Source organism: Cebus imitator, unplaced genomic scaffold (assembly GCF_001604975.1).
Source record: "Cebus imitator isolate Cc_AM_T3 unplaced genomic scaffold, Cebus_imitator-1.0 Scaffold57, whole genome shotgun sequence".
Classification (NCBI taxonomy): Eukaryota; Metazoa; Chordata; class Mammalia; order Primates; family Cebidae; genus Cebus; species Cebus imitator.
The window spans coordinates 4248928-4260692 of NW_016107372.1; the positions used below are offsets into that span (position 1 = coordinate 4248928).

The 11765-nt window shown below is 40.7% G+C and overlaps 2 protein-coding genes across 5 annotated transcripts in view; one reads left to right on the forward strand and one right to left on the reverse strand.

Annotated features, from left to right (window-relative positions):
* Positions 1-3747, reverse strand: part of LOC108304799 (collagen alpha-3(IV) chain) — a 147110-nt gene extending 143363 nt beyond the window's left edge. The window contains exon 1 of the mRNA XM_017529110.2: positions 3489-3747. Coding sequence (XP_017384599.1) covers positions 3489-3563 — 75 coding nt within the window. The 5' untranslated portion in view covers positions 3564-3747. The remainder of the gene's footprint in view (positions 1-3488) is intronic.
* Positions 3721-11765, forward strand: part of COL4A4 (collagen type IV alpha 4 chain) — a 186428-nt gene continuing 178383 nt past the window's right edge. For 3 of the 4 annotated variants that reach the window (XM_037738747.1, XM_017529106.2, XM_037738746.1), the window contains exon 1: positions 3721-3898. The gene's annotated coding sequence lies outside the window, so the exon portion shown is untranslated. Of the gene's footprint in view, positions 3899-4060; positions 4277-11765 lie in introns of those variants that run through there. The other variant, XM_017529108.2, reaches the window with a different exon arrangement.

Here is an 11765-nt window from a genome sequence, read left to right on the forward strand (position 1 = left end):
TCTGGTACATCGTCGGCACAACGCTTTTGCAGATGAACTTGTCAATTCCTAATATATTTCAAATATGTTTTTTTTATGAACCAGTCAGGAATTCAAATTCTAGTTGTCACAGCGGTGCATATAGCAAAATACACAATTGCAACTTTATAAAATTATAAAGACAAGCTTACTTTATTTAGGGGAATGGAAAAATAAACCATACTTTATATAACTGGATACTGTGCAGCAGCTATTACTTCAAATACATCACATCTATATGTATCTACATGGATAAAATCCAAAAACACAATATGGAGTGATAAAAAGCAAGCTCCAATGGATATGTATAATGTGAAACTATTTATTACATTTGGAAGACCACAAAACAGTAATACTTATTTTTTATGGAGAACACACACGCACACACACATACACACACACACACGCAGTATAAAATTGTGCAGGGGAATTACATACATAAACTTTTGGGGATGAAAGAGGAGGTAAAGAATGTGTGTATGACTTTCTGTATTGATTTTTTTTCCTAAAGGAAGAAGTCAGAGAGCAAACAAGTCAAAGTATATTAATACTTGCTTAATCTCAGAAGTAGATAAGTTGCCATCTGTTCCATTACTTTTTGTTTTCTAATTTAACTGAAAGTGTTTAAATTTGAAAATGAAGTCCGGTGAGAAAGCATCCTCCCCAAATGCAGGTGTTTTCAACTTTTGATATTTGCTTCTCATATTGCTGCCCTGTCTGGAATGCTAAAGCAAAAAGAAGGATAAACCATGATATCTTAGTGTGTGAACCTCACCTCATCCAGAAATCAAAAATGGGGCTTTCTATACCTCCACTACCAGATCTATTGCCTGAGACAACAGCAAAATGCCTCCTTGTCTCAAGTGGGTGAGCTGATCCCTGACAGCTATAAAACCTGGGGATGCACTGGGCAGCTGGCCTGGAACTGGATGCCTGTGCAAAGCAGCAGAGGTATTTCATTCCGGGCACATCAGTACAAATTGTGTGGGTGGACAGTTCCACCCTGACTAAACAAACTTAGCACATAGAGTCAACACCACTGCGATTTCCCTGTTTTGAGAAATACTAAAGTAAAACTGAAAAAATTTAGAGCGAAACATGTCCTTAACTAAGTATTACAAAAATCATAAAATATAATGGCTCCAAAGTTACATTTAGCTCTCACTTATACATTGTTTGGCCCACACTATGTTTTTGTAAAGTTTTGGCTTAGTTGCTAATATTTGGAATGAGAGAAGTTTCTAATAAAAACCTGGATTCCCAACTTCTCTCTTGAAGCGATGCTGGCACAATTGCACTTGAATTCTAGCATGCTAACAACTAGTTCATTCTGAAGATTGTCTCTTACCCCATCGCCTCACTCATCACTTCACCTGCTGGCCCCATTGGGCTTTCAACTCTCTCATTTTACAGATGAGAAAACTGAGGCTCTGAGTGGTCAGCAGCCTTGCCCAACAGCAGAGTTTTTCTGTGAAGGGAGCCATGTTGTTGCCCATCGCCTGATTATCAGTTAATGTTGTGATTCCTTTTTCTACAAGATGAAGGCATATTTTCTCTCCAACCCAGTGGGTACACTGGAAATGATAATCCTGAAAACTTTTTAATGAAAGACTTACTTCAAGTGCTGAGAAAATACGAATGTATTAATTTCAGCAAGAAGTCACCAAGATTTGGCCAAACTCAAAACAGAAAAGTTTACATGTAAAAATAATAAAGGAACATAACAACAGAATTGAAAATGGTATGATTAGAGTTTGCATGGTCCCCAAGCATTACTTTTTCGGGCTGATCCTTACACAAGTACAATGCTTCCACCCCTTTCCCAATCTCATTCCTCATCTTCTAAATTCAGAAACATGTGCAAACCCTGCTCTGGAGCTCTTTCCCAGGCTTCCCCACAGCATACATTTTCTTTAGGATTTTGCTTTTTTGAATTATTTTTCTTCCTGGTTAAAGCTGGTAGATAATACCCACTGACTTGCATGAGTCTCATCTATCATGTCCAGCAGTATTTAAATACTGGGAATTCCTAATTTTAAATGCTGAGAATGCCTAATCCATGCAAAGTGCGTTTTTGTTAGAACCAGCTACGTAAAGATTACATGGATTACAAATGTCCTTTAGAATGTGAAATAGTGAGTAACCTAAATGTAAACTGATGGGGAAATGGTTCAGTTAACTTTGGCATATTGTGAAAAACTTTGCAACAAAGCAAAAAGAAAAACAGGAAGATCTTAAATATGACATGGACCGGTCTACAGGTTTCAAAGGAATACAGCATGGTATCAGTTATGTTAAAAAGCCAACAAAAACATATAGTTTGTGGGTTCATATACGTGTGTGTAAATGCATGGAAAATATTTGGAAAAAAAAATCAAAATGGTGAAGTGGATACCTCTTGGAAGTCAGGGAAATGGGGAGAAGTATGGGGGTGGTCAGAGAGGGCTTTTAGTTTCACCTATAATGTCTGCAGTTATAGGTGATAGCAATTTAAATAAGAAAAACTTATATGTGACCCTAGGTTCTAAAATTCTTTTCATTTAACACATATAAATATTTCTGTGACCATTAATTTCCAATCATAATCTCAATTATAAAATTTGTAAAAACATCTCATCCTTGGAAATGAAATTTACTATGCCACATTATCATCCAAATCAACTTTTTGAAGGGCAAAAATAAAGCATCTGAAAAGTTAAAGTTCACTTTCACAAGGTAAAATCAAGTGAGTTAACTCTAGGAGGCACAATCCTTTCAAGGATATTCGATTTCTCTTGAATGGCAAAGAATAAGAAATACCGGGTGGATTTAAATAAATCCAATTTCACTCAACTTCCAAGTTAACAATCAAAGTGACAGATTGCTTAATTGATTCTAACCTGAGTCCTATTTCTAAGGCGCCCTTAATTTTTCAGCGAGTGCATTTGCTTTTCCCAACAATAGCAAAGGAACACTGGAGGGCAAGTTTTGCAAGGAAGAAACTGAACCCCAGAGAGGTCAGAGTTTTGTGCGAGGTCCCAGCTAGGAAGTGGCGGATGGGACTCCTTGCAGGTGTCCCCTGCCAGCCCTCTGTGCTCTCAGCCAAGCTGCTTGCTTTGATTCACCAGCGTGACACCCTGCATCTCTACATCCGGTGTTCTCACGTATCATCCTTGGCGATTATCTATGTGTCTATTTTTTAATTTACTGACCTCTGGAGGCCTGTCCCCTCCATCCCTGACCCCTAGGCACTGGACAAGCCCCCTCCTCGCCTCTTCCCCCAGCCCCGCGCATTCCACCTGTTCCGGGGCATCACCGCTTGCTCGCTTTCTCCTGCTGCCTGTCCCGGGATCTGCGTGGAGCCCACAGCCCCGCCACCAGCTCGGTAGCCGTTCCACTACCGCGCCGCTGCGGGTGGGGCCAGCATGTCCCCCAGACGCGGAGAGGGGGGATGAAAGTGCGGGGGTGGGGGTCGCGCAGCCCCCACTCACCTTGCCGGCCGCGCCTGCCCCCGCTAGGAGCACCAGCAGGAGCACCTGCGGCCTGAGCGCCATCCGGGGGCTCATGGTGGGCGCGCGCTCAGAGCCCCAGCAAGTCCGGGGACCCGCAGGCTCTCAGGTCACAGCTTCTCCTTCGTAGCGCGGCTCCGGGAGCCCGGGCTGGAGAGCTCGCCTCGCCACTCGGCCGGGGCGGGTTTTGTAGGGCTAGGTCGCGCGGTCCGTCCCTCCCCACTCAGACTTTTTGGTTGTGGCTCCAAGGGAGGGAAGACGTGGCTTAGGTCCCGCCCTCGTACCCCCCTCCCTCCCAACTTACCAGGCAGTGTCCCTTCTATCCGGGCATCGTGCCCAGGAGGCAAGAGAAAGGGCTGGGCGCCTGCGGGGCAGGTGGGCGCGGATCCAGGGTAAGGGGTTAAGGAGGTGATGCTCCCCAGGTCCGGGGCCCAGGCGGGGACGTGGGGTACGGGTCGGAGGTGGGGAGTTTGGGGGTGTGCGGTGGGGAGGTGACTGCGCAGGGTGGAGGGAGTGGCCAGCGGCCCAGCCCAGATTAAGCGGGAGGCGCGGCGGGCGTCTGCACTCCGGAGGCCCCGCTTGCTTCCCGCGCCCGCGGCGGTGCATCTGTCCGCCTTCCCCGCCTCCAGCCCGCCTCCAACTTGCGGCCGCCGGGCTTGGCAGCGAAAGCGCCGCGAAGAGGCAGCGGGGCGCGGGTGGACTGGGGCTGGAGGTGCGCGTCTCGTGGGCCGGCGAGGCTACAGCTCCCGGCGCTGCGGGCGTCCCCCCAGGTAAGGCGCCCATAGGCGGGGCAACCGCTGTCCCGGGGCCCGGGCACCTGCCTGGGAGGGGCAGTGGAGGGAGCGTGGCATTCAAGGGGCGGTGGCAGGCCGGCTAGGGAGTTGTGGCCCGGGGGTCACCAGAGGAGAGCTCGTCTGGCTCCCGGGTTTGTCTGCCTGGGCTTTAACTGGGTGCTGTGTGTTTTGATTAATTTGGAGGCTCGAGTTACCGGCCTGGCAGTCGGGGCACTCCAAAATGCCAAGAGAAAGAGGCAGCTGAGGAGAAAGAGAAAGCCCATCCTATTCTCCGTTGAGTTGAACTGCTTTTCAGGCCAAGTCTTATCTGCGGAAATGCAGGGCAAAACAAGACCCAGCTCTCATCAGGGTGCGCCGTTCCTGGGGGTGGCGTAGGATGCCAATGCGCGGTGTCTGGCTTGTCAGGGCACTGTCCTCCAGCAGGCTCTCGCCGTTTCCTGTCCCAGGGAACCGCACTGGCTCTGGTAAAACATTTAGACTCCTTCTCAGCAAATGTTGTGAAATGCATAAAATACAATCAAACCAGAATCAGTATTATTGGAATGCAATTATGGAAGTTCTCAAGTCGTGATATAGTAACATAGGTGCATCATCATTATTGCATTAAATAGCTAGATTTAACAGCAGGCCGATTAAGCAACTGTAATATCAAAGTAGTGATGACTGCAAATGGTATTTTAGATAACAGCCCAAACTGAAATGTGACATGAAAATACCACGGCGTGCAAACTATCAAGAACTGCCAATACTACTGTGGTCTGTTGCCTATGCCCATAAAGAAAGGACATGTTGAACTTCTGTGATATGTTACTAAAAACAAAGATACACCTTTTTTTTCCTATTTGAGTTTCCTATACAGATCGCCTGAATTCCATCCTCAGGTTAAGGATCTTTGCCTTGGAACAGTGTTGCTGATATTGGCTCTGATTGGTTTCAGACACCAAGTACGATCTATGCAGTTGGTCACTGATTGTAGGGAATCACTTGCTTGCAGTTAAAATTGGGGACTATTGGTATCTTAGACCTTTGTAGCCATGCAGATAGGCAAAACCCTAACAGTAAATGAAGACATTCCTCCTGTTCCTTTTATTTTGACTATAGCGTGAATCTTACAGTCTCCTTTCTGTCTTTTATGCCGGTGATTCTCAACTGTGGTTGTGCATTAGAATCCCTTCAGGAGCATCAAAAAAATGCTGATACCCAGACCATTGCAAACCAATTTTATCAGACTCTCTAGTTGTTTTAAAATTTCCTGTAGATTCTCATGCACAATCAAGTTTGAGAGCCCCTCTTCTCACACATATGTGAAAATTTCATGCACATGTTGAGTTATGGTCTCTTCTTAGTAGAATAATAAAAAGCACATATGTCAAACTCTAATTCATTACAACTTAGGAACACTGCAGAGTTTATGACCATATCACAGATGTTGCAATGTGCTATGCAGTAGCTTATTTGCATTGGTAGGGAAGGTTCTTAATGGAAACTTCTGCCATTCTTGTGGAATGAAACAGCAGGTGTTCTGTTGATAAAGTGACAGTGTTCAAGAGTTCTGAGAGTCATATGATCGTCTTTCACAAACTGACAATACTTCATTTTTAACAGTACAAACAAAACAATCTCAATGCTAATGTTAAGTGTTTCTTCTCTTTGCCGAATTCCAGAAGATTCCTCAATTTGAATTGTAATTACCTTTTCCTGAAACCAACTCATTTTGTTGCAAGACTAGAGTTGGTTTTATCAACTTTGGAACAGGAAGTAGCAGTCAACTGCGAGTCATTTCTGATCCAGAAACAGAGCCAGAAAGAAACTTGTGATGTAACTATGGCAAGAAAGAGGCAGTGCTGGAGAGCTTGACCTCTGGAGTAGACTCTGGAGTTTTGAATGCTTTCCATAATTACTAGCGTGACCTAAACTCTCTGGGTTGGAGTTTTACCTTCTATAAAATAGACATACTCACAGTACCCACTTGAGGGAGTTGTTGGAATCTAATAAGCTAGCAGAAACTCTTTGTGCAGGATCTTCACATAATAGTCACATAGTGAAATTTGATTCTTTTTTTGTACAAAGGAAAACAGGTGGCCCTGATGAGAAATGGTGGCACGTGGTAGAGATGCTCTTCTGAGCTCAGTACCCAATGCTGGGAGGCAAGCACAGCCCCTGAGCTCCCTTGAGGATAGTACACTTTCAAGGCCTCTAGAACCTTGCCTTGGCATCCCTTGAGACCAGCAGCATTGGCATCCCTGGGAGCTTGTTGGAAATGCAGAGTCTCAGGTCCCACTCTGGATCCACGGAATTAAATCCCAAATGGACCAAGATCTCCAGGTGATCTGGTACCTGAAACCTGGAGAAGCTGCTTATCTAAAAGCCACATTTAACCACCCATTCCCCACCTGCCACCTTTAGAACAATCTTTGAAAGGCTCACCAGGTGGTGTTAATTAACCAGAAGTCTTGATTTTTAAAAAATCGACTTTGGGTCAAGAGGATTGATTTTAACAGTTGGTTCTTTAAATGTAAAATAGCAAGAGGAAAGGAGGATGGTTCTTTTTGTACATTCAGAGGACACAAAGATCTCTGTTTTTTACTTTGATGCCATATAGGGGTTTTAAACAAGATGAGTGGTCACTGCCTTTGGCAAGTCCTATGTAATTATTTTTGCCTCCTTTTTGTAATCACAGTATCATGTCCGTTTTCTACACAATGTTTAAATAGTTGTATCTGCTTCACTACATTTCAGTGTAAGCCCCATTAGGGCAGGGGCCATTTTTGTGTTTTTTATGGATGTTGAATGAATAAATGAGGCCATTACTATTTGCCGAATGAATTAATAAGTGCAGAAATGAAGTTGAATAGCTTGTCAAATTCACCCAGCATTCACACGTAGTCTGTTTTCTTCCTAAGTTCATGTTCTACCTCTAGCCTTCATTGCAGAAGAACGTGCCTCTGCTTTTGATAAGATATAAAATACACCTCTTATACTGCCCATAGCTGCTTCATTCATCTTGTTTTATTTCATCTCCCCTCTTAGTCATCGTTTTTCTTTCAAGAACTTTCTCTTTTCAACACATCTGAAACAATTAGCCTCTTAGATGCTTTTAGAATCTGAGTGATTACCAACTCATTTCAGTTCTTGCCATTGCATCTGTGGACTCTTTTTCTGCTTCTCTAAGTTTATGGCTCCTGCCTTGCACTATTGGATTATAGTAGCCATCTAGCTAGTTATCTGTCCTGCAAGCTTTCTACTCTTAAACTCATCTTCTATGTAATTATCAGAGTTAACAATTAAAATTGCACATTGTGCTAGCAAGGACAGGGGACTTTAGGGGCAATTACAAACAATTCCCCCAATCCAGAGGCTTGTCATCATGGGAGCTTTCCCATCATTTACACTACATATTTATTACAGGACATGAGGTGGTGGGAGTCGGATGGGGGAGCTCTGGTTCTCGTAGCCACTCAGGGACCTCCTGGAAATTCCCTTTCAACATCTCTATTCACCTCAGAAGGGGAAGTGAATGTGCTAGACTAAAACTACCCTGCAAGCTTCCTCCTGGATGTGACACAGGCTACTTCTATTCACATTTTGATGGCCAAATGGATCCTGTGATCATGCTTTATTCTATAAGGGGCAGGGAAGTGAAATCTACCACATGCCTTGAAAGAGTGGGAAACAGGTGGCAAACGTCAGTAATACCCGTCACACACATCGTGCTATTTATTTGTTTAAAAACTTCCAGAAGTTCCCCTTTGCCTTCACAACTGATTTCACATTTGTTGGAATAGGATAGTGTGGTCTCACATCAACTTTTTTGTTTTATATTTTGTGTCATCCCAAGCTTTTTATGATATTTCTGCTTCACTATATACACTTCCTCACCTCACACCTTCGTCCTTGCCCTTCCCTCTGCTTGCAGGGACCTTCTTCTTGGTCTGTCTGCTACAATTACCTGTGCTTTAAGATCTAGGTCAAAACTTAGAGAGTATGGTCCCTGTGAAGACCTTTGCCCAGACCTTTATTATGTAGCACATAAATAGTGTGTGGTGATTTATTGTTCTGTATTACAAAGCCTTTGAGGGCAGACACATTGTTAGGTGTATTAGTCTGTTATCACACTGCTATGAAGAATTACCTGAGACTGGGTAATTTATAAAGACAAGAGGTTTAATTGACTCACAATTCCGCATGGCTGGGGAGGCCTCAGGAAACTTACAATTATGGTGGAAGGCACCTCTTCACAGGGCGGCAGGAGAGAGAATGAGCGGAGCCAAGGGGGAAGCCCCTTATAAAACCATCAGATCTCATGAGAACTCACTTATTATCTTGAGAACAGCATGGGGGGAACTACCCCCATGATGTAGGGGGAAACCATCCCCACAACACATGGGGATTATGGGATTACAATTCAAGATGAGATTTGTGTGAGGACACAGAGTCAAACTATATAATTAGGGAATTTAAAAGTACATTTCTTGAGGTATAATCTATGTTCAATAAATTGCGTCCACTTAAAGCATGGAACTGAAGAAGTTTCACTGACGCATCCACCCTGTGAAACTATCACCACCCATTAAGCTGTAGTACTTTTCTATCACTCCCAGAAGTTTCTTTCTGCCCCTTTGCCATCAATTCCTCTTTCTACAACCCATTCTCAGACCACTGCTGATCTGCTTTCTGTCACTATAGACTGTGTTTTAGTTGGCATTTTTTAGAATTTTGTTTTGATGTATACTTTCTTGTATCTGGCTTTTTTGACTCTGCATAGCAATATTCAGATTCATCCATGTTGTGTGGATTCGTATTTGTTCCTTTCTATTGCTGAGGAGTATTCCATTGTGTGGAGATCACACTTTGAAAAAAAATTCATTTACCTGTTGTTGGATGTTTGGATTGTTTCCAGTTTGGAGCTACTACAAATCAAGCTACTACGAATATTTTTCTACACGTCTTTGTGTGGGCATGCAATTTTATTTCTCTCAAGTAAATACTTAGGAATGAAATGACTGGGTCATATGGTAGATGTGCATTTAATTATAAAAGAAATAGTTTTCCAAAGTGGTTTTATCATTCTACCTTCTCAATGCAAGGTATAATACAGTGCATAGGAGTTCCAGTCACTCCATATATTTATTTTGCTGTTTTTTTTTTTATTTTAGCCATGCTAATGTTTATACAGAGGTATTCCAGTGTGTTTTGCATTTCTCCAATAACTAACAATGTTGAACACATTTTCATGTACTTATTGAACATTCATATCGCTTCTTTCGTAAAGTGCTTATTCAAATCTTTTTTCCACTTAAAATTTGGCTTTTTATCTTCTTATTGTTGAATTGTAAGAGTTATTGATATATTGTAGATACAAGATCAATGTTAGATACAAGTACTGTGAGTATTTTCTCTTATTCTGGGGAATGTCTTTTTCATTTTCTTATTGGTATTTTTTAAGAAGCAAAAGTTTTATTTTGATGGAATACAATTTATAATTTTTAAAATTTTGTGATTTGTGCTTTTCTCATTACCTGAGTGAGAACTCTATACTTACACCAAAGTTGGAGAAATTTTCTCCTATGTTTTTCTCTTGTGTAGTATGGTTACTTTTACCTCAATGATCTCTTTCAAGTTAATTTCTGGGTATGGCATGAGATAAGGATTCATTAAATTTTTTTTCCATGTGAATATTCAGTTGTTATAGCACCAGTTGTTGACAAGACTTTTCCCCCACTAAATTGCCGTGGCACCTTTGTGAAAAATAAATTGATTGTCTATGTTTGAATCTTTACGTTCCATTTATCTATATGTCTATTTGTTTACCATAATTCCTATGACTGCAGATTTTTAGCAATACTAGTGTAAATCTTTCAACTTTGTTGCTTTTTATAAAAATGGCTTAGGCTATTCTAGGTTATTTGCATTTATGTATATATAGATTTTATTTGTTAATATTATGTTAAGGAGAGTTGTGTTTATATTCACAAGAGATGTTGCTGTGTAATTTTCCTGTAATATTTTTGTCAGTTATGGCATCTGAATAATGCTAGCTTCATCAAATAAGTTGGCCAGCATTCTTTTTTTCTATATTCAGAAAGCATATGTAAAATAATTGGCATTATTTCTTTATTAAATGTTTGATAGAATTAATCAGTAAAGCCAACTAGCCCTGTAGTTTTCTTTGGGGAAGATTTTTACTTACAAAGTTAATTAATTATAAATTTAATTGCTATAGGGCCACTTAAATTTTCTATTGCTTCTTGTGTCAGTTGTGATATTGATGTCTTTCACAAAATTATTTATGTCTTCTACATTGTTAAATTTATTGGTATATTATTGTAAGAAGATTGTCTAATTATCTTTTTAATCCCCTTTGTCATTTGATACTGTCATATTGTCATTTTTAACATTTCCAAGTTTTCAGACTTATCAATTGTATACAGAGCCAAACTACCAACGCTGGGCTTCGTTGATTTTTCTCTACTGTTTGAATGCCTTCTCCTTTGTTAATTTCCTCTTTAATATTTATTATTTCCTTCATTTTGCTTCAGATTTAATTTGTTCTTCTTTTCTAGTTTTCTAAGATAGAGGCTTAGGTAATTGATTTTTGATTTTTTTCTTTTCTAACATGAACTTTTTTACCTAGAAGATTCTTTTCTGCACTGGGTTAGTTGCATCCTGTTTTGATATATAGTGTTTTTATTATCATTCAGCTCAAAATATTTTCTGATTTCTTCTTTAACTCATGGGTTATTTGGAAGTGTGGTGTTTAATTTCCAAATATTTGAGACTTTCCTAGATGGCTTGTTATTGAATTCTAATGTAATTTTTTGCAAGAGTTCAGTCTTTTGAAATGTGTTGAAACTTGTTTTATGATCCACCATATGGTCTATCTTGGTGACCTGCCATGTCCACTTGAAAAGAATATATACTATGATTGTTTGGTATAGTGTCCTAGAATGTGTTAAATTAAGTAAAGATGGTTGATAGTGTTGTTCCAATCTTCTGTGTCTTAGTTGATATTGTACTTTGTTCTATTAAAAACCAAGAGATTATTAGTTCCCAACTATATTTCAGGATTTGTCCATTTTTTCCCTTCAGTTTTGCAGTTTTTGCATCATCTAATTTGAAGTTCTGTTGTTAAGCACATATATTTATAACTTCCTGCAATATTAATTTGTAAATCATTATCAAGGGCCACTTACTATCCTGAAGTTTATTTTATGTGCTGTTAGGATATCCATTATAGGTTTCCTATGTTTACTGCTTGTGTGGTATATCTTTTCTGGTCTTTTATTCTCAGGGCAAATTTATGCTAACTGATTTTACCTAGAATTGTCCTTCTCTATATCTCCTTCTAACTAACTGAAAAATTTATCCCTGGTAATTTTTCTCTCCTGATGTTTAAAAGGTACTTTATAAGGTACTGTCATAGCTTATTCCTTTTTTTTTTTTTTTTTTTTTTTTTTTTTTTTTT